The sequence below is a fragment of the Neopsephotus bourkii genome, unplaced genomic scaffold (genome assembly GCF_033783945.1).
Source record: "Neopsephotus bourkii isolate Nb327-2 ecotype Australia unplaced genomic scaffold, CSIRO-AGI_Nbou_v1 NB_1250, whole genome shotgun sequence".
NCBI lineage: Eukaryota > Metazoa > Chordata > Aves > Psittaciformes > Psittacidae > Neopsephotus > Neopsephotus bourkii.
In genome coordinates this window covers 2,132,170-2,155,055 of record NW_026901735.1, presented here as the reverse complement: position 1 = coordinate 2,155,055, position 22,886 = coordinate 2,132,170, and the positions used below count along the sequence as shown (strand labels likewise).

At 44.3% G+C, this 22,886-nt stretch overlaps 2 protein-coding genes across 3 annotated transcripts in view; one reads left to right on the top strand and one right to left on the bottom strand.

Annotated features, from left to right (window-relative positions):
• PAK5 (p21 (RAC1) activated kinase 5) overlaps window positions 1–22,506 on the bottom strand; it is a 174,462-nt gene extending 151,956 nt beyond the window's left edge. Inside the window, exon 1 of one of the 2 annotated variants that reach the window (XM_061364804.1) lies at window positions 22,444–22,506. In XM_061364804.1, the coding sequence (XP_061220788.1) occupies window positions 22,444–22,456 (13 nt within the window). In that variant the 5' untranslated portion in view covers window positions 22,457–22,506. The remainder of the gene's footprint in view (window positions 1–22,443) is intronic. The other variant, XM_061364808.1, reaches the window with a different exon arrangement.
• LOC133218408 (D-beta-hydroxybutyrate dehydrogenase, mitochondrial-like) lies at window positions 562–17,339 on the top strand. The gene is made up of 4 exons (XM_061364783.1): window positions 562–933; window positions 9,091–9,243; window positions 12,024–12,154; window positions 16,261–17,339. The coding sequence occupies exons 1-4, from the start codon at window positions 591–593 to the stop codon at window positions 16,615–16,617; spliced, it is 984 nt and encodes a 327-aa protein (XP_061220767.1). The 5' UTR covers window positions 562–590; the 3' UTR covers window positions 16,618–17,339.
• Window positions 22,507–22,886: the final 380 nt, after the last annotated feature.

The following is a 22,886-nucleotide window of genomic DNA, read 5'->3' as shown; positions in this document are numbered from 1 at the left end:
TGGAGATCTTCTTTGGGGTTTAACCATTCTCCTTCCTACTTTGTTTCCCAGCAGCAAAGCATAACCTCCTTTCTCAAGTCACTTGAGGCTTTAAGTTCTATTACACAATGCCTGCAGGAGTCCTGACAGTGCAGAAGAGAGAGAACTCACTGATTTAAAGCTAAAGTAAATCTAGACAGATGAGCAGCCAATAAAGACACATGGAAAAGAATTTCTCCTTAGAATGTTCAAAACACCCCCTGTCAGTGCAAAAGCATCCCCACACAAACATTAAAACCTAGCTGACTGCAGGGACCACTATTTCTAGAGAGCCATGGACAGCAGGGCACCACCAACACTGAAACCCCTCTGTCACGACCAGGAGGTATTTAAGACAAGGTACCCATGAGAACAAGGCTCACTGTGGAGCCGCAGCCATGCAGTGGGGAGCGCCCTCCACCGCGGCCGCTCGGCGGGGCTGGGAACCGGCCGGCTCTCGCAGCCCGTGGCGGGCGGGGCGAGGGCGGTGCGTGCGGCCGCCGCTGCCCGGGGAGGGGGTGTTGGGATGCCGGGATGCTCCCCCCACATAGGGCAGCAGCGGCGCGGGCGGCATGTGCGCCCCGGTCCCTCTCGGCCTCCTCTTCCTCCTCCTCCTCCTCCTGCTGCTGCTGCCGCGACTGTGGCGGCGCGGAGCGGTGCCGCTGGAGCCGCCCGGCCGGGCCGTGCTCATCACCGGCTGCGACAGCGGCTTCGGGCACTTCCTGGCGCTCCGCCTCCACCGCCTCGGCTTCACCGTGTTCGCCGGCTGCCTCTGCCCCGGCGGTGACGGGGCGCAGCGGCTGCAGCGGGAGGCCGGCGGCAGCGGCCGCCTGCACGTCCTGCAGCTCGATGTCACCAGCGCCCGCGATGTGCTGGCCGCCAAGGAGCTGGTGCTCAGCCACCTGCCCGAGCGAGGTGAGCACCGGCGGCGCGGAGCCCCGAAACCCCCCCTCGGGGCGGCCGGGGCTGGAGGGGCGGCGGACAGGGAGGGTCCGCTGGGCCTCACGGCTTGTGGCCAGCGAGCACCAACACGGACGGGGCTAAGGGCAGCTCCCGCTGCCGGTAACTGCAGTGGTTTACATTTAAACCCGCGCCGGTGCTCGGCTGACTGGCACAAACTGGGGCCCATCCACAGGTGCCTGCAATGGAAATGAATGAGGAAATGCCCGAGCGCGGGGTCCCTGAAGGGACCTACAGGGCTCCGACAGGAGGAAACGGCAGGCAAAGCAAAGAGCAAGCACCGGAGGCGCTGGGAAGGTGATGTACTGCAGGGCATGATTTGTGAATAATCAAGGAAACGCAGAGAGAGAAGCTGTTGTGCCACACCAAACCGGCTGCTATTGGTACAACTGGAGTTTGTCAAGCTGGTCCCTCAAGGGAGCATTTAAAAGGAAACCTGTCCAGTTATACACCCTATAGAGAGTATAGACCCAGGGGAGGGGATAGACTTTAACTTGCGAAATAACTGCAGATAACTGAAATCTTGGGTTATCCACGCAGAACACACGACACACAGCAGGACATGGGCCACAGGTACCTCCTTTCACTCTTTGACTGCAGGGCAAGAGTCACTCAGTGTGATGCTGGAGGATACACTTGGAATAGAGCACACTTAACCAGGCTTGGAAGTAAGGTTCCTTCAGAAATACAGGCTGTTTCTGTATAGACACAGGGAAAACAAGAAGAGAATAAAGCATGTGGAACAATGATGAAATGCAAAGACCTCTGCCTGCCTGGTTCATCAGCATGTTGGGAAGGGAATGAAACAAGAAGTATGAGAAAGCCTTGGTGCTGCTCATCAAGTACATGTATTTATGGTTTGATCTTGATATTATCTGCTTAAGAGGCAGTGTCTTTGGGCCCTTTCCCAAGTGCAGAGACAATGCAGATGGCTCACAAAAGCTCTTAGAGGCTTGATGGGGACCAAGTCACCTGAAATGCTGGGTTACAGATAATTTATCCTGTAATTCTGGCACTTTGTGGAATGCTCATGTTCGTGCTGTTGTGTAGACTCTCAAGTCCACAGTTCACTACTGACCTGCTGGTACTCCTTGCTGCCTATAGGCATGTGGACACATCTACAGAGCAAGACAAATCACACTGGGGACATAAGAGCCTGCTTGGAAGGTCCAGAAAAGACACTTGAGCACAGCTGGGTCTGAAACACTGCATGGAGACAACATATGCAGGGTGGACTGGACTGTCAGCCCCTGCTGCAGGGCTGGGCCTGTGCAGCCAGAGCACACACTGTATGAAACCTTTTCCCACTGTTGGTCAGCACTTATGCTGCAGCATTGTGAGCGCACTCTGCAAAGGCAGAAAAGAAAACCAAATTTTATAGATCCAGACAGCATATATGCCTTTTGGGTCAGCTTCCAGTCATCAAGTAATAATAGGAGAAGGTCTTGGGGGTGCTGGTTGATGAAAAGCTCAACATGAGCTGTCAGTGTGCACTTGCAGCCCAGAAAGCCAACCGTATGCTGGGCTGCATCAAAAGGAGCATGACCAGCAGGCTGAGGGAGGTGATTCTTCCCCTCTACTCTGCTCTCATGAGACCCCACCTTTAGCTCTGGGGCCTCTAACACAAGGGACATGTACCTGCTTGAGCGAGTCCAGAAGAGGCCATAGAGATGCTCCAAAGGCTGGAGCGCATCTACTCTAGAGACAGGTTGAGAGAGTTTCGCTTCTTCAGCCTGGAGAAGAGAAGGTGCCAGGGAGACCTTAGAGCAGTCTCCCAGTACTTGAAAGGGGCCTACAAGAAATCTGGAGAGGGGCTTTTTATAAGGGCCTGTAGGGACAGGACAAGGGGTAATGGCTTTAACCTGCCAGAGGGGAGACTGAGATGAGTTCTTAGGTAGAAGTTCTTCCCTGTGAGGGTGATGAGGCTCTGGCACAGGGTGCCCAGAGAAGCTGTGGCTGCCCCATCCCTGGCAGTGTTCAAGGCCAGGTTGGACACAGGGGCTTGGAGCAAGCTGCTCCAGTGGAAGGGGTCCCTGCCCATGGCAGGGATTGCAACTGGATGAGCTTTAAGATCCCTTCCAACCCAAACCATTTTAGGACTCTATGAAGTAATCTTCCTCCTAAGCTTATTAAGCAGAAAGGAGCAAAGCAGTTATTTTAATGTCAGATATTAATGGAGTAAATGGCACAAGTCGTCATAATTTATAAAATATATGGCCATAAATATTTTTATCTTAAATGTGAAGAGACTGTGAGGATACTCCACTTATGTAGAGTCTTTAAGCAAAAGACTTCAGTAGGAGTGTTCCTTCTTGGCACCTCTGAAAATAGATATGGTGTTTGCTTTGGTATTTTAACTTTATAAACCAGTTTCAATTTCATGATTCAGCTGAAGGTTAGCTCTCATATTAACCAGTTCAGTTTTTAAAGACAGGAATTGTGTGTGTTCTACATTTCAGATGAAGATTCTTTTAGATTAAATATAAATGAAAGAGAATTCGGAATCATTTGTAATTGCATTTATGTTCTTAAAGTAGCTATGAGATAATTATGTGACTGCACAGAACATTTGATGTGCTACCCAGAGGTTCCCAAAGGATGGGCAGCAGAGGGGTGCCTCGATGTCCCACCAGTTAAGGAACTCTTCACAGTGAGAGTTTCACTCAGGTACCATCACATGCTGGACTTACAGATTCAGGTCATTAAAACACTTCTGTATGGTTCTCAAAATAGGAACAAGGAAACCAGGAATCTGCTTCAACAATCTCCAGGTTTAATGGTAACAGTGCAAAGGCTATGGATTCCAAATTCAACCTCAGAAGATGTACCGAAACAGAGAGGAAGCAGTTAAACAATGCTTACTTTTGCATGCTGTGTTTAAATAGCTCAGAGCAAACCCTGTGAGAGATTAAGCAGTTATTCTTTACTATTACAGTATCATCCTTACCATGGTCTGTGAATCGCAGACAAGCATGGTTTTTTCTTCCATCTCGATCTGTCTGATAAGCCAAAATAACATCTTTTACCTGAAAACTTTTCTTGTAGTTGATGAAAAGAGCATGTTTTCTCACATTTGTTACGTCTCTATACACTATATTCCTCCTTTCAAACTTGCAGAATGCTTTTGTTTCTGCTTTTATTTCCTTAAAGCATCTTGATCCCTATTGTCAGCATCACATACTCTTGTTCTAGACCTCATATATGGATAAAATAAGAGAGTCTCCATCCTGAAGTGTTCCATCCACAAAACAGGGCTCTCCAGACAAGCAGCTGGCAATAAACAGAGGTGCAGAGAGCTCAAATCCCTCATGAATCTTATTTTTCAACAGACTTTACTTACTTCAAACAGAGACCAAAGTTGAAGACACTGCAGTTTTTGCCTAGAATCTGATGAAGAACCTAACTCTGGACTCCACTGGACACGTATATTCACCTTCTAGTTATGCCATAACCATGAGATAACACCCAAGCTCTACTTTGTCTTCTTTCTCTGTTATGCAAGAGTAGAAATCCAAACTACTGGTAGCACACCTAGCTGGATATTCTGCAACTCCATAGGTAGTTTCCTTGGAAGTATTTGTCCTATTCTAGACTGTGAAATTACATCAATCTGAAAAGAGCAAATCAATTTCCATGACAGGCATCTCACTCTCTAGAGCTAACTTTAACTGTTCCTCCATGAAAATCTCCTGGCTCTGATGCCTTTATTTGTTCTTATGGCTTGTGTGCCATAAGATGATGCCAATAAGATAACTTTCTAAAATATTTAGAGTCCTTTCTTGCTTAGAAAGAAGAGATTTATTGCACTTGCACATTAAAACCAATATGAAGTAAACTGGGACTTTGGAGCATGTTGATTTGCAACTCTCTCAGGCTTTACAGCAAACCTCAGTGTTTCTCTTTCTTCTTTTCCTTTTCTTGTTTAAAACACGAATTTTTCTTCCTTTTCTTGCCTGTTGTGAATGGGTGACATGGAGTTAGCTGCAAGGGAGGGCTGTTAGTTATAGTCCTACCTCCTACTCCAAGGCTATTAAGTACTCTCCTCCACTTAGTATTTCTTATTCACAGAATCCACCCAGGAGGCTCATGCTACCATATTTTAGCCCAGACTTCCTATGCAAATAGACTCATCCTTGCAATGAAGACAACCACAGCAAAACATTCCAGGCAAAGGATGGTGAGTCATGAATGTATGCATCTCAAATTTGGGAGTCTCAGCTGGCCTGCTACCAGACAGACTGTTCTGATCCCTCTCTTCATTCTTCAGTAAGAATGTGGCAAATCACACTCTCCTTCCTTTGGTTACTTTCTTTAGTATTGGATTGGGATCTTTCAGGAAAGAGCCTGTCATTTTTGCATGAGCTCAGATTTAGACAAGAAACTCCAAAGATCAGTGATACTAAGAATACGTGTTAGAGTTCAGGAAATCTGGCCAAATTCAGGTATTACCTGTGTATAGGCACCTATATAGAAAAGGCCTGATTCCAAAAGGCTTTGCAAGCACACAGCTCGATTGACTTGCATAGGAAGAGGACTTTTAAGAGTTTCTGGAAAAACAACAGGCATCTTTTTTTGGCCTAAATAAGGGCTTTGAATATGTGCCTTTTGGTCAACATGTCTTGAAATAGAAATTATCTGGGAGGTTATGTGAGAGCTAGTGGTCTCCTGAAAGCCTTGCTAATCTTAAGTTAGGACTCCTAAAGAGATTCTTTAGATCCCTGGCTATATCTTTTAATCTTTGTCCTCAGGATCCATTTTCCCAGGACAGAGATCAGTGAAAATCTCTTTGACATCCAGTTCTGCTTTCCAGTTTATTTATCCCCTGCCTGCTGTGGCATAGTCAACACCCCTCTTCCTAAACCACGCTTGACCTTCCAGATCAAACATCAGCTGCCTTATCTTCATGTGTCTGTGCATGGGCACTGAGGAAATGTAATGTTTTTCTCCTTCAGCTGTTTGATTCTTACTTGTGCCTTGTCCTTCTTGATTTCCATCTAAGGACTGTGATTCCCAGGTTACCTGAACTGTCTTAAGTGAATGCATGATGTATTTTGCATGCACATTTACAGCATCAAGTTTTACCACAAAGGAAGACCAAAGCAGGTTCAAGAACCCTGAGTATACATCTGGGAAGGTTGTTTCTCAGGAGGAAGGAAGTTTTCCAGAAAAGTGGCATAAAGGAATAATTTTGTTATTTGGGTAGAATTCTGCAAATTGATTCAACTAATCAAAACTGCAGGAAAATATTTGGAAAACATCAGAACATTTCCCATTCAGGAATGCCAAAAATGTTCTAAGAAACAACAGGTTTTGCTTAAGGGCAATCAGAAGGTTTTGAGCTGACCCTGAGCAAAACCTCTTTTCTCATGTTTTACTTAATCTTCTCCTCAGAAGTGCCTGTTCCCATTTAACTCAAGCCACTTTCGCTCCTCTTGACTTTTGATTTGGCCACTGCAAAGAAAGAAGGAGCAATTAGTCTGTGAACTCTGCCTTTTTATACACACAGGTTGCCCTCACCACTAACCACATGGAGTCTTTGAAGTGCATGAGGCAAATGCCTGGAAAGCAAACTTAAACCTTGCAAGCTCAATTCTCTGTTCCACAGTTTAGAAAAAGAAGAAGAAAATCAATTGTCTCAAGTTTAATGGCTGGATTTCCGGAGCCCTAATGAATTCAGGGATGTGTGGAGCAAGTGTTCTCGCTGTGCTGTGTAGGATGCAGCGGCAGAAGCAAAATGACTTTTTTAGTAGCAAAGGCGAAGCTGAGAAGGTGAGGGGACAGCTTTGACAGTGGTGCCAGGCTTTAGTTTGTGTTGTGTTAGTTAGCTTAGGTAAAAGTGAACCTGAGTACAGAGACCTCCAGCCTTAAGTAGAAATGGATGGGGTGCAGTTACTCAGTTCATTTACAGATCAGATCATGTGCAAGTACTGATAATAGCTTTCACAGAGGACTCTAATCCATTGATCTTGAAGCATTTTACTGGGAGGTCAGTCCCATTGAGCTAGTTCCACTTTAAGAAGGAGAAATCAAGTCAGAGAACATGGAAAGGCCTGGAACAACAGGGCAATGGCAGGGGGAAGAAGAAAGTCCAGGATGCCCAATTCCAGTGCCAATTTTTTGGTCCGTTTCCTCTCCTCTGCCTGCTAATATCTGGGACAGTGGAAAAGAGGTGAGAACATTGCTAGGACAGTGGTCAGCCTGTATCTGAAGTTATAAGAAAGGTGCAAGGATTCCTGTGTGACAGACCACTGAATAATGATTTATTCTCTTTGGAGGACAGAGTTATCCAAGTTCTGTGTTAAATTCCTGATCTTGAGTGTTCTTCTCTGCATATGAGACATTCACTGGAAGAACTCTGTTTCTTTCTCTGTTTAATCACCAACCTCAAAAGTAGTGTGTATATGTTAGGAAAGCTTACAAAGCTCTGCTTTACAAACTAATTCAAAAGATTGCCTGTTGGAGCTTTAATTGTTGTGAATGAAATCCAGTGTTTGCAGTCCTTGGCAGGGCTCTGGAAGGACAAGATACCATGAAATCATCCCAGTAGCTTTGTCACAGAAAGAACAGTTCAGCCCAAGGGTTTCTGCAGCACCTTCACCAGGGTGACCAAAGGTCTTCTGTGAATTACTTTGCTACAGTGGCACAGGAGTATACAGTTGGGTTGGCATCACACCCATGCCCCAGACTCTGTGTCCAGAGGAAGGAAGGAAGGAGGGAAGGAAGGAAACCTGGGTTTCTGGAGAGGCAGAGTAGATCCTGTAGAATCACAGAATGTTTTGGGTTGGAAAGCACCTTAAGATCATGCAGTTCCAGCCCCCTGCCACAGGCAGAGACACTTTCCACTAGAGCAGGCTGCTCCAAGACCTGTCCAGCCTGGCCTTGAACACTGCAGGGATGGAGCATTCACAGCTTCCTTGGGCAGCCTATTCCAGTGCCTCACCACCCTCATAATCAAGAATTTCTTCCTTATACCCAACCTAAATCTCCCCTGTAGGTAGGTATGAAGGAAGGTATGAGAAAGCAGTAATTTGCCTCAGATATGTTCATCAATTCTTGAAAAAAGAGCATAAGCACAATTGTCAAGACTGGCAGAACCAGGCTGCAAACAGCTATTTCATGCCAGTCAGGCTACCCTGTGTACCTCTTACCTACACCACTGGTCACCCTACAAATAGTAGTGGTCAGGATTTGGGGGCAGAAACCGAAGTGTTTTCAAAAGCACCATGACTCTCACTGCTTTACTGTACACTTACAGATGCGTGCTATGAAGGCAAGGACAAATCAGCCTGGCTTCATGGCCATGTAGTCAGCATGTCAGCTCCAAACCAATGTGTATCCCACACTTCAACCAGAACGCAGTGGAGGTTATTAGCACTGAGCAGTGCTCACATGAAACGTTCTGTGCCTGTGGGCTAAAGGGCTTGTACCCTGTGTCAGAGACCTGTGCCACAACAAGCTTTGCTGCCAATAAATTTCTGCTTCTAAACACTGGAATCTGACTGCGTTTCAGGGATCTGGGCTCCTTAGCACCAAAACCCATTCTTGTATGAGGAATAATGTTGTCCAAGGGTGCAAAATAAGAAGAAAATACCATAGCTCCTGCCCTTACTTGGCTCCTTTACCCAGTGCTGCAACCATGTACCTGACTGTGGCTGATTCCAGAAGGAATCAAAGCTCAAATCCTGGAAAAGGATCCCAGACTTAGGCTCCTAAATTAGTCAGGCACTTTGAAAATATTACCCCTTAGCCTTTATACTGCTTAATATAATTTCCACAAAGCTTCTCATAGCACACAGTGGGATTAAAGTAATTAAAATATCATGGTACATTGCATTGGTAGTAAGATGTAGTCTCCCAGATCATGTTATTCATAAATAACTTAAGATGACTAAAAGTGAGTGATTATTAAATAGCACTGAGGCTTATATAGTCCAGATAATGACCACAGTTGCATTCCTCCATGAAACAAAACATGCCTGCACTTAGGAATAGAAAAGACGAAAAGATAACACAACTAAAAGGTTATTTCCATGGGTCCAAATCTCTGTTTTGTCACTAAATGGTGGTTGTTTTGCAGTGAAAGATGCTTGCTGAGCTTTTTCTCTTCCATAGGCTTCTGGGGACTGGTCAACAATGCAGGAATCTCAACATTTGGTGAAACTGGGTGGCTGCCTATGGAGAAGTATGAAAGAGTTGCAGATGTGAATCTCCTTGGGAGCATCAGGACAACCCTGGAGTTTCTTCCCCTTCTAAGGAAATACAAGGGTAATGCTAATCCACTGTTATTTAGAGTTGTAGAATAATTAGCTTACTATAATCAGGGTAAATGGAGCATCTATAAAAAAAGCTTTAAGTGTCTCTCATTGAACTGAAATGACAGGCTCCTTCTGTGTGGCCTGAAAAAGAAATCCTGATCCTTGATCCTGAAAAGAGGGTCAAGTTGTAAGGGGGAAAAAGTACCCTTAAAGAGCCTGTCTTTAGAATACATAGAAAAAATACTTACTAATAGTGAATTACCTCAGTGTTTGACTAAAAAAAAGAGAGGAAAAAGTGCTTACAATAAATCATTAAGCTCAGGCAAGACTTTGTAAGCACTGACAGTCAGAAAACACAAAGAACCCATAAGCTCCTGCTCAACTTTGTTATTTAGGCTTTGCTATTTTACTGTTTGGCAATTAGGAGAAGAAAGATGACATCCAGTCTCCAGTTCCAGGCCTAGTGAAATCCTCTTTACGACCTTGGGCAGGAAACTTCAAGTACAGAGCCACATGGGCATCCAATGGGGTAACTGCATTTGCATGGTACTCCATATGTGTGGGCTTTATCCTTTCTTCTGAGAAGAAATGGCTGAAACAGCCCTCTACAGCATTGCAGCATGTCTCAATTACTTTGCAGTTTCTTCCCTACTTGTTCCTGTCTGCATTTGGGAAAGAAAGATACCCTCTTCCTTTCTCCCCATTTGTTAAGCTTGTCTATTTAAGCTGTAAGCTCTTTAAGGTGAGGATCTGTTCTGTGTATATACAGCATCAACTAAAGTAAGGGCTATGTTGCATCTGGAAGCCCCACATGCCACTGTTACACAAAATGCTGGTAAGATAGAAGCATCCCCTTTCTGTCTTCTCTGCTTCTTTCTGCTTGCTTGCCTTTGGTCTACAATATTCTGATGCAAGAAAAAAGAAACCTTTAAATATTGCAAGCTGGATTTGTTTTTGTAAAAGAATGTGCTATTGCATGTACCCAGTGTGTGTGTTATATGCCTGTTACATGGAAACATGCCCCTTTTATTTCTATGATGTCCTACTTACTGCTAAAACTCTGTAGTGCTAATCCACCAGAGGCATTTGTCTGACTTCATGAATAGCAAGGAGTTACTCTGAAGTGAAAGGGACTAAATGTGTGTTTGATGTTAAGCACATGCATAAACTTTTAGATTTGGGTCTGGATGGCTGCACATACATAGTACCTTAGATCAAAGGAGCACTCTGCATCTCATTCCTGGCTATTGATGCTGCCTTTATTAACTGCCCACACTCCATCTTCAGGTCTCATCTATGTAGGAGAGGAGGTCAGGACACTTCTAGGAAGAATTCTAGGTTTCCTGTCTCCTTCCTTGCAGGACAGCCAGGACAGCTAAAGCTCATGTTTGGGGGGGGGCAGCAAGTGACCTCTCCGAATGAAAAGCTTGAATTACGGATGTTAAAGTAATCTCCTGGAAAAGTTGGGTTTCAGTAAACTTAGGCAAAGAGAGAAGTTAAATGTATCCCACACCCAGGGGGCATGTACCAAATCACTTAGATACTGGATAAAGGAGGCAGAGGTCATTCTACCCAAGGGCCTCTGAAGGACAGGATGAGTTCTGAAGGAAGGGTTTACTGCCATTTTAGGATGAGCATCTGCTTCCAGAAAAACTTCCAGATTATTACTTGTAAAGGGAGGTGTTACCCTCCAGCACAGAACTTGAGCATCCTACTCTGAAAGGAGCAACATTTCCACAACTTTTCCAGCTGGCCAGGCCAGCTGATGTAGCATCTTGATCAGCAAGCTTGTTATTGTTCTGTTATTGTATACAAGATATATTCCAGACACTGCGTACAAAGGCAGGGGACCTAATTCAGAATGACAGATTTCACTGCATTCACATGATACTCTTTTGATACCCCACAAGCCTAAACCATTTGCTTAGATTTGTGGCAGCAATAGGACTGCAACTATGTTCTCTGTATTGCTGGAGATGAGGCCATCTCCTCTCTCACCTCTGGTACTGATATATGCACATTCACCCACTTCTCACTCCATAGTATGACTGATAGAAGTTTACAAGCAAACAGTAGAAAAGAACCACAACCCAGTGCCTCAAATCAGAAATCCCTGATATTTAGGGCATGCCTGTACTTGGCAAGAGTTATAAAGGAGAAAAAGCAGCACAGATCAGTGAAATTATATCAAGGCAGTGTGATGCTGCACAGATTTTGTCAAGTCACCCTTCTCTGGTGAAGCTTATCCCTATACAGTCTGATTTTGACTTTCTATGCACAGCTGTAAGACAGGTCTCAGTGCAGATATTGTTAGTGCAAAAAATTGTGTTAACAGTCATATATCCACTGCAGGAAAAACCATCTGCTCCTCCCCTCTGCAGTCTATCACTAGCATAGCCTTTTATTACAATTTTTCAGTCTACAGCTTTTAGGGAACTGTTTTTTCACATCATTTTCATCCTTTCTCAAACCCAGAAGGAATAAGCAGCACATAGGGGGTGTGTTGTGCTTTATCCGGTCCAGCGTCTTTCATGAGATGGAAGAAAGATTTTTGTGTGAAGTTCTTTGCTTAACAGAGCTGACTGCACTTTTGTGTGGGCACTGCACACTTAACATGGCTCAGCTTTGGCCTATTATGTTGAAAACCAGCATAGAATCATAGAATAGTTAGGCCTGGAAATGACCATCATGCTAAATATCACGTTATTGGCAGCTCAGAAGGCTCAGGTTAGAGCAATAATTCTATGTTAGAGACTAAGAGTGAAGTTCTTTGCACTATTTTCTTTCCAGGACGTATTGTTTTCATGTCCAGCATTAATGCCTATTTTACTTTGGGAAATGGCATTTATTCTATGACCAAGGCAGCTATTGAAAAATTTTGTGATGGTCTAAGACTGGAAATGAAGAAGTTTGGTGTCCAGGTAAGTGACGGAATGAGTAGCTGTTATGTGCAACTCCCTGCTCTTTCTACCACTGATTTTCATATGAGAAAGAGAGATGTTTTACTCCTGAAATCTTCTAGAGAGCTAAAATGCATCTTTTTATGGGGAAAGGAGGCAACTTGCATGAAGAATAACAGACAATGATGTGAGGGTGTGTTGTGATTTAACCCCATACAGCAACTAAGCACCACCCAGATACTCACTAATTCCCCCCCCCAGCACGATGGGGGAGAGAATCAGAAGAGTAAAAGTGAGAAAACTCATGGGTTGAGATCAAGACAGTTTAAGAGGTAAAGGAAAAGCTGCACACACCAGCAAAGCAAAGCAAGGAATTCATTCACCACTTCCATGGGCAGGCAGGTGTTCACCCATCTCCAGGACAGCAGGGCTCCATCACAAGTAATGGTGACTTGGGAAGACAAACAGCATCACTACCAATGTCCCCCACTTCCTTCTCCTTCCTTAGCTCTGTGTGCTGAACATGATGCTGTATGGTCTGGAACATCCCTTGGGTGAGTTTGGATCAGCTGTCCCCTCCCAACTCCTTGTGCACCCCAGCCTGCTCACTGGTGGCGTGGGTGAGAGGCAGAAAAGGCCTTGGCTCTGTGTAATCACTGCTCAGCAGTAACTAAAACATCCCTGTGTTACCAACACTGATTCCAGCACAAATCCAAAACACAGCCCCGCACCAGCTACTGTGAAGAATATTAACTTTATCCCAGCCAAGACCAGCCCAGGGTGGAAATTTTAGCCCAGGGAACAAGAAGCAGCATATGCAAAATAGCATCTACTCCTGTGCAAAGTAAGCTCCGTGCATCAAACTGAGAAAGATAAAATTGGAGTTCAATCTGTGGATGCAGCTTCCCCTTGGAAGAAGGTGGTTCCTCTGTGGCTGATCAGTTGGTTGGAAATCACTGAGAAAAGCACACCTGGGTGATGTCTGCAGTTCTGAGAAGCTGTGGGGTAGCATGTCTTCTCTTTGTGCCAACACTGCCACTTCCACCCTTCCTCCACATCCTGTAGAGTGGAGAAACCTTCTGAAACGGGCCTGCCTGAGCAGTGCCATGGCCTGTCAAGAGCTCCTAACAGTCCAAGTAATGAAACTTTCTCTGGGGTGGCTCTGGGAGCAGAGAGCCCAGATAGACATTGAGCTCTGTGCAGTGAGAAGGAAGACTTGTCACCTACCAGCAGGCTTCTTTCTTCTCTCACATTAGCGCTTAAAAGATCCTTCCTTTTTGTGGGAACAGCAGGACTGCAAAAGGCAGTATCACACAGAGTAATTATGTTTTTATTCTCTTAGCCTAAGACGCTCTAATAGTGCTCTTAGTACCCTGTCTAAGCAATGCCGATAGTCAAACCTGAAGCTTAGATCACTAAGTAGCTTTGTTAGGCTCTCTCCTTGGAGTCACTCCACTGCTGAAACACTCTTCTCAAACACTAGAAGTCTTCCCTGAAGGATTTGCATTGGTGTACTCTTTATGTATACAGATTTACAACACTGTTCGTAAGATTTGTGTTGGAAGAAATTACAGCTATGCATCTATTAACTACCCCTCTTGGATAAATATAAAATGCTATAAAATGCATATAAATATAAAATGCATATAAAATGCAATCCCAGACACAGCTACAGGCTGGGCAGAGAAGATATTCAGAGCAGCCCTGTAGAGAAGGAGTTGGGGGGCTGGTCGATGAGAAAATGAACATGAGCCAGCTTCAGTGTGCACTTGCAGCCCAGAAAGCCAACTGTATCCTGGGCTGCATCAAAAGGAGCATGACCAGCAGGTCGAAGGAGGTGATCCTGCCCCTCTACTCTGCTCTCGTGAGACCTCACTTGGAGTATTGTGTACAGTTCTGGTGTCCTCAACATAAAAAGGACATGGATCTGTTGGAACAAGGAGGGCCACGAGGATGATCAGGGGACTGGAGCACCTCCTGTATGAAGATCGGCTGAGAAAGTTGGGGCTGTTCAGCCTGGAGAAGGCTGCGTGGAGACCTCATAGCAGCCTTCCAGTATCTGAAGGGGGCATATAAGGATGCTGGGGAGGCACTCTTCATTAGGAACTGTAGTGACAGGACAAGGGGTAATGGGTTAAAACTTAAACAGGGGAAGTTTAGATTGGATATAAGGAGGAAATTCTTTCCTGTTAGGGTAGTGAGGCACTGGAATAGGTTGCCCAGGTAGGTTGTGAGTGCTTCATCCCTGGCAGTGTTGAAGGCTAGGTTGGATGAGGCCTTGGGTGATATGGTTTAGAGCGAGGTGTCCCTGCCCATGGCAGGGGTGTTGGAACTTGATAATCTTAAGGTCCTTTCCAACCCTAACTATTCTATGATTCTATGCAAGTGATTTTACATACCCTAATACCACACAGCATGATGAGGATTCCAACTGATTAGCTGAGGATAATCTCAAATGCATGGAAGAGCTTAGTTTAACAGGTAAGCTACTCTGGTCATTTAGGATTTTACAGTTGCCCACTCCAGGAATAGCCCCAGCACACAATGCAGCAAGCCAGGCTGACAAACATTCCAGAGTATCCATGATTCTATTTCTCACTGTATGCAACACACTGGCTGGCATTTGCCTAAACACCTACCCTGCAGAGAGCCTGCAGAATGGAGGGTCCCCCTTCCCTGTCCTTCCCTCCCCTGCTCTGTTGTTCCCTTTGTCCTTTCCATAGAAAGTCACCCAGAGGTGGCAAGGAACAGACCTATGGCTCTGTCCCACTGCCCTCTGGTCAGGCAAGCTGGCTGCCTGCAGGAAAGTATGTCTTCCATTAGAAAGGCTACAGAAAACCAAGGAAGGCAAAAAAAGTAGCATCTCTTCTTATCTCCAAGCCAACTCCAAAAAACTCCAAAACATGAAGTTTTCCAAACCCCTTTGTCTAAAATAAATGTGGGAAGTTTATTATTAGCATTAGTTTGGCCAATAGCAAGGGGTGGCTTCCAAAGATGTCCTGTGACAAACTTGAGGCATAAGATGCCCCAGCTATGCCCACTGGTTTTCTGCTGGAGCTGATTCACATCCCTTCTTGCTCCCACACCTGAACTCTTCTGGTATGCAGCACACCAACTGCCATGCAGGCTGAGACAGGCATATCCCATCACCAACACACACTGTAGCTTCTAGTAGATGGGTTGGGTGGCAGGTGAGAGCCATAAAGGTTCCGTAGTTCCACAGACTTCCCAGAGGATGCCTGTCAGGCCCCCCAAGTATCTTACATGGCTCAGCACCATTTTTCGTCACCTTGTGTTGTAGTCTTTAGAAATCAGGTCAGCTAAATGCCACGGAGTTTTTAATGTTGCATAGCTACAAATAGTTTGAACAAGCCCACTGCCGAGGACAGGCATGCACACTGTGAGTGCTCAGTGTGCTCTGATACCCCTCAGAAGCCTCAAAAGTTAGCACAGCATCAGCAGCAACACACACCAAGGAAACAGGCAGAGCAGCAAAGGATGTGTGTGCCTTCCATTTAAATCCACATGCACAGAAAGCTATGGAAATGAACTAATGATTTCAGTAAGAGTCAGACCAGGACCTTTTGTCCCCTCTGTGCTTGGCTGACAAGGCCCATTTTACTTTTAACTGGACATACGTAGGGAAAACAGCACTTCTTTCCCAAGGACCTTCTAATTTTCTTTGACATCTCCTTTTGTCCTAAAGTCAGGTAAAAAATTACCAATTGCAAGATCCACCAGTGAGTGAAAGCCCCCTAAATATTCCACCTTGGAGACATCAAAGTCATACTGAAATGCTTTGTATCAGTATTGTCAAAACATTTACACCATTAAGCATTCTATAAAAATCAAAGATGCACAACAGTATTTGGTGAAGATATGCTGAGTAGTCACAACAAGAACATTAAATCAGAGCGAAACGAGGAAGTTAGAATAAAGAACCTCTGCAATTTTAAACATTCCACAGGAATATATTTGATTTCAGTCAAGTTTTCAAGGTTAAAGTTTCAATAAAGCTGGAAGAAATACATCTGCAGAAAGCTTTTGATCTGTTTTCCTGACTGTAGTATTTAATTGGATTCAGAATGCCTGATTGCATCTTGATAAGTTTTACATGTTGCTTTTAGGTCTGTGTTATTCAGCCAGGAAATTATGCACGCTTCACAAAGATCCAGCCACCGCTCAGTGCCGAAGAGATCTGGAATGAACTCAGTGAAGAGGAAAAGACAGTTTACAATAAGGAGTATGTTCAAGAGCGGGCAAACTTTTTCAACAGCATTCTGAGCGAAGGAAGCACTAAGGGCAATGAAGTTGTGGATGCTATGGTAGATGCTTTAATGTCTCCTGCACCCAAAGCACGTTACGTGGTAGCAAAGCTGAAGGAGAAAGCACTGGTATTTGTGTGTGCTTTATTCCCAACTGTTGTGATGGATTCTGTTTTGTCTTATGCTCTGAGTAAAGTAAAACTTGGTCCTATCCAGTGACTCAGGCAGATGTGAACACTTAAAGATGTGAAAGCCAGGACTGAATCTAATGTCCCTGAAATCAATGTAATGACACCAATAAACTGATGCAAACTTTGGAGGGTTTCCCTAGTCAGAACTGTCAGTTATTCACAGGGAAAAGCATACAGGAACCCACATAAAATTCATATATTTGTTTAGGTGACTTTTATTTCTCCCATGTGAAAAAAACCCCAACGCATCCACATATGCTGCTTTAAGTATTGCCTAGAAAATTTAATGCTGCTTTTCCTAACACAATACCAGGTTACTGTGCTGCAGACATGAGGGAGACAAAATGAAGCATTTCCTACATGACAACTGAACATCTGAGATCATTACAGCAGACATGAAAATACCTTATCAGTAGGATACGGAGTAGTAATTTATTAGGGCTGATGGGAAGAGGTTAATGGAAAAGTTAGGAATGAGACAGAGACCTTGAAATACTTTTAATGGAGTTAAGTGGCTGTAGAAAGTTAGGAAATGTCAAATAATAAAGTAATATGGGAACAGTGTCTTTGCTAACTACAGTTCAGTACTTTTTCAGGTATTCTGGATAAATCTGTAACAAAGCCAGTATGTCATGGGCTTTGGAAAATGAGTAGCATATTCAATTTACAAATGAATATTCAATCCTAAATAAACTCTTATCTTTGATGTCTGGATTAATCAATGCTTTAACCTAAAGTGTAGTAGAGAGCTAAACACCAAGGTGAACCTGTAGCTTAGAAAGATCCTATTCATTGCTGGATTACACATACACAGATTTAAATTTGCCTTGGTTGTGGCATGGCATAAAATCCAAGAACTATGAGGCCAAAATATCCCAGAATAGCTGGGATAAGCTGTGGTGACACTGGTAGATACAGGGCACCAGCATGGAGCATCAGCCTCCCCCAAGCCAGGTCTCCCATATCAAATCGAAGACCCTGTTGTAAGCTGACCTGGTTGATTTTTTGGTCTGAACCAGAAATTGCATCCTATTCCCAGGAAGTCTTCCTAATACATCTAATTAACTACTGAGAAAAATTCCTCTCTCTTGTGAGGGACAGTCTGAGTCAGGAACATAGGTGAGATGAGCAAACATGACTATTCCAGGTCCTCTCCTGATACACTCAGCAGTGGAACCGCCATCTTATTGCACTTGGTTTAGATTGTGGAACATCTCTTTCCAAATGCTGGAACCATCCCTGGAGCTGGCATTGACAAGAGGACAAGTCAGGGCTCCCACCTGCTCCACAGCCCATCAACAGCAAGATAATCATGATTATCATCCACTCTCCTCATTTAACCACAGCTGAGAAAGGCCAAGCAAGGGAATAGGAACAAGGCTTATTCCAACTAAACCAATTGATTTCTTGTATAGGAATTCCCCCTGCTTGACCTTAGGGATTTCAGCAGGCTTACATTGCTTTGGAAAAGTTGCTTTCATGCTCTTTGTGTGGATTACCCTTCCTTACAGTAAGTAGCACTGAACTCAACAAGCAGCTTTGAAAGCCAGATGTTTCCCTATCAGGCCCAGAACATATGTGCTTCCCTATGCCTCAAAGATAACATTGCTTTCCATTACATGGTTTCCCTTCTCTTTGCATTTCTAAACCGTACTGCAATAAGTTGTTGCTGAGAGCCAGCACCACCAAAAGATTTCCATCCCAGATACCAACAACGTGGACTAAATTCGGGCTGAAAATTCCTCCTTTATTTGCTGTGCATGTGGTGAAGCAGGTGACCGGTGTTTCAGTAGCCTCTTGTAACATCAGATGATCAATGCTCCAGAACATTTATTCCTTCATCCTGAAAACTAAGAACTTGAAATGTGTAGTTTCTCACCCAGGTTACAGTGACAAGCCAGATAAGAACAACTGGGACAAATGAAGGCAGTTTGTGTTTTCATTGCTGTCTCACCTGTCAGCATGGAAGCTGAAAAACAGCTATGAAATTATCATCTTTCTTCTTCCCCCTCATCTTTTTAATATTATGATCTGCATATAAAGAACTGATCAAGAGAGAGTCAGATCTTCAGTTATTAACAGGCCTGATGCCTCCCACTGAAAGTCATCTGGAATCCTCCCACTGAATTCTATGTGTTCCAAGGCACAGTGTTAGACAAGCACACGCGAAAAAAAGGAGAGGGAATGATTTCAGTGCTCCTGGGCTTAATAGGAAAGAGACCCTCAGAGAAATGGTGATGAAAGGGGTTCAGCACTCCCTCCTCCACGTCTTGTAGGGTGCAGAAGTTGCGGGCTTAGTAACAGAAGCTTTTACTGAACAAACATTGCTAACCGAGTCAGTTACAAACTCCAAGGGCCCCCAAAGCTGTTGGCTCTTCAGCCAAACTCCTGCCCACCCATGTGTCACTGCAGAGCTCACCTGACTCTAGGGATCCCAGCCTTCATCCTGGCCATACAGTACCTGGAAGCGTGTCCTGGGAAGTGCAGAGTTGCTGTACTCCCCACCATCCCTTTTGCTACTTTGCCATGTTGTTGGATGAGAAGTGCCATCTCACCCAGTAACCCCAAAATCACCTTTACCTCAAGTCAAGTTAAAGCGCAGATGCATACAAGAGGCCTGTGCTTAGAACATCCAAAACAAGCAACAGTTACAGTGTTTTAGGAAAACCTGATGTGACAAAAATAAAACATAAAAACCAATACTCTGTTGACACAACTTTTAAATCTGAAGTACTGCTCTCTCCTGATACCCAGTGCTGCAGACACTCTCCTGGGATTGCATTCAATAGAGAACTTCTTGGCAGAACACATTAGCTTTTATGACTATTCAGCTTTTATAAGCCCTGCTAACAGCTTGGTAAATCTTAAATTTCCCTTGAAAACAACCACCACACGAGAGACAGCTTCCCTCCCAAGTATTTTCTCCAGGGACACAGCAACCAAGTGACTCAACCAAGTACAGAAGCAGATGTGATACTACCATGGGTTATGGAGCACTCTTCTAGCCGTATGAATGGACATGGATTTTACAGAGGTTTGGTCAGGAGGCAAATTCTAGCCATCGTGGGGCTTTCTTAGTAAGCACTTACACCAGTTATTCCATGGGTTTTCTCTTCCATGCAAGGGCTAATTCCTAAGAGTGAATATTAACTGGCAAAAAGAATAATCATTGTTTTTAACAATAAGCAATTATAGAAAGAGTATCAGGAAGAGGGAAAAAAAATCAAGCTAAATCAGTTTGGTAACTTGTGCATTGATCTGAGTGGTATTAACAGCTTCATACAGTGTCATCAAAAAAGAAACAGAGAAAAGCCCAGAAAATACAAACCTAATGTGAGGAATAGCAGGGTATTACCTATGAGCACAGTTTTGAGGTGGTTGTGCTGCAACAAAGATCATCTCCGGAAGCTCATTGCTCCTTTCATATTGAGACTATTTCCCTAACTTGAGAGGGTGTAGTCTGAGAAAAGCCTCCATGACAACTCCCCAGCCCCAGCCATGGGCCGTTCCAGTGGGTAGAAGACCTATACCTCTGCACTTGTGGTGAGCATTGTTGTGGACATCACCACCATTTACAGACAGCAGCACTTTGCTCCCACTGCAGTGTTATGGATGGGGTAAGCAGAGAGGACTTTTGATGCTTAGGAATACTAACACCCTGATTTGATCTCATGCTCCCTCAGTGTAACTCACAGCTAGCAGAAACAGTCCAGATGACCTTCAGAATTAATCAAATGTGTAAGTTTGTGTCATTCTCCCAAACTGGCAAATCTGAACAAGGAGATTTTGGATGTAATGCACCATGCAGCAGATTTTTTGCAGTAGCATCAGAATCCAGAGAGATGAGTAACAGGAATAATTACTTGCACAGTAAAAGGCTTAAGTAAAAGTCATGCAATCCCCGAGCACACCTTCCAGCTGAAGTCGAGCTATCATGTAGCTCAGCTCCCACTGATGTCAGCAGCGCTCCAGTGCCAACCAGCACCAGAGTCCTCACAGCACACAGTCTCCTTCCAGAGGTCGGCACATCCTCATGCTTTTACTCCGACAGATAAAACCCAGCACGATACAAAGACAGCAAGTGACAGTGAGGATGACAGCTGTATTATTCCACTTGTTCCATGCAGGGACTGTGTAGTGCTGCCAGTCTGGCACCTCCTGCTAGCACCAAACAAAACTTCACAGCCTTTGTACTTAAGTACTTTGAAGCCACTGTTCAGCAGTGAAATCTTTTCATGTGGAATTAGACCACGCTGAAGCCATAAAGTGAACATACTGATAATGGGGGCTTTACCTATCATGACAAAGTATGTATATGGTATGAACAATTGAGATTAATGTTTAAGAGTGTGTAAAACAAGAGGAAGACATACATGCTCCTCAGTAATAAATGTTCTTTGGAATAATCCTGGTTAGGAAATTATTTATTACTGATTATCTTATTCTAAAATGCTGACACAGTGGGCAAAACCTATCTGCTGTGGGCTACAGAGATGGCATTTACCCAGGTAACCATGAAGTGGAGCACCTCTGGGATTGTCCCAGGAGCAGACATTGCTCCTTCCTGATGGTGAGCTGCTACAGATGTCCCTGTGTGAGGGGAGGGTGCATGCTTACAGCATCCAGGACAGAGCAGCTTCAAAATCACCCCAATTCTTACCACATTAAACCTCTGGACAGTACTGCTCTCAGATGAGGGCTCAGGCTGTTTGCAGACACCTTAGTCTATACCAAACCATGTGAGAACTGTCTTGATTTGTGCTGTTCTGTTTCCCAGGTTTGCTTTTGGTAGCTGTAAACTCCAGCTACAAGGCTCTAGGGTATTTCCAAAGCTCTGGGCAGTTTACACCTTTCTTTCCTTAGTACAGTCTGTTACATTTTTACTGCCACCATCCCACTTGTATTCCTGAGTTACCTTGGCACTCCACCAGAACTGAGCTGTCAGGCAAAAAGAGCCCAACAGCTTGAGACTTCAGACCTCAGGATAATATTCTCTAGTGAGCTTTGTTTATCTTAGAGATAAATAAAGGGACATAACTAAAGGCAGGTAATACTGTGAGTTTCTCTAATAGGATTTTGATCCTATTTATTTTGGAGATGTTGCAGTATCTTAACAAGAGCGGCAGCCATCAAGGCAGAGATGCTCTGCTCTTGAAGCCACACTGCTTTGAAACACCAGTTCAGCTGTTGAAAAAGGATGCTTTGCTTCTTGAATCATGAGTCCTCATTATCTCTCTCAAAAAGCTCACAGAAAGATGATCACCATGGGAAAATAAATATTATCACAAAAAACTAAATATCCCCCCCCAGTACACATGCACTTATACACACACCCACACTTAGGGTGAAATACCAAATAGCCACACTTGTTACGGGCTCCAGAGTTTCCATAATTCCCAGAGTCAACTCATGCAGGTGTTTCAGACAGGATCTTTAGTTATTTTTGGACTAAATTGCAAAATATATGTGTTAGCCTTTCTGATGTGCATTTAATGTGCGCTACTCTATAGACTGAGAAAAAGGAGAATTCACCCAGGCCTTTAGGCCAAGATACATGTGTCTCCTTGTTTGTGGCAACAGTAAAGCAGAAGGACTAACAGAGAACATCAAGAAAACATCTGCTGCTGTGCCATGTTTGCAGCAGCTATTTGGTGTGACCAAGGACAAGGGCCTGGATGATGTATTTTCCAAAGAGGAAAGCAATCAACCAAGGCAGAACAGTGCAAGACTAAGTCCAGCCAATTCACACTACAAAGTGCTACCATGAGATATCTACTGTACAAATGGCACTCCTTACAAGGGAAATAATGAAATGTTTTATGCTAAAATGATGTTATCTCTTGTTGTTACTCACCACACAGTGCCATGCCTTGCGTCACCTGTCTTTCCGTGCTGTTGGACACACATCCAGCTCCGTGTCACCACTTCCCTGGCAGAAGAGATTTCATATCAAAACCCATTTTTTTCTGTTGAACTTCCTAATACTAGAGGTGTTTTGCAAATAGTTCAACAGCCAGTCTTGGCTAGGTATAAGACAAACAGTCTCCCTGCAGGAGCTGGCCTCTGCCATTATCCCATACATGATTACTGGCCCAACAGGAGCACCAAGGGCCAGCTGGTTTGTGGCACTTGAATGCTGGAATTAGACACTAAATACCAAGGGCTTGAGAAGTCCCCGTGTTAATGTTAATGGTGTTTGCCTTCTGGAATGAGTTATGCTTCAACTCGCTTAAACAGTTTTGAGCATTTTTCCTCATTCATTGGCATTGACATTTTTCTCCTTTTAATAAACAGGTT

Bases quoted from the DNA above. Each gene is read 5' to 3' on its own strand.
- LOC133218408 (XM_061364783.1), top strand. From the start codon at position 591: ATGTGCGCCCCGGTCCCTCTCGGCCTCCTCTTCCTCCTCCTCCTCCTC. The intron at 934-9,090 runs GTGAGCACCGGC...TCTCTTCCATAG, and splicing joins CAGCCACCTGCCCGAGCGAG to GCTTCTGGGGACTGGTCAAC. The intron at 9,244-12,023 runs GTAATGCTAATC...TTTTCTTTCCAG, and splicing joins CCTTCTAAGGAAATACAAGG to GACGTATTGTTTTCATGTCC.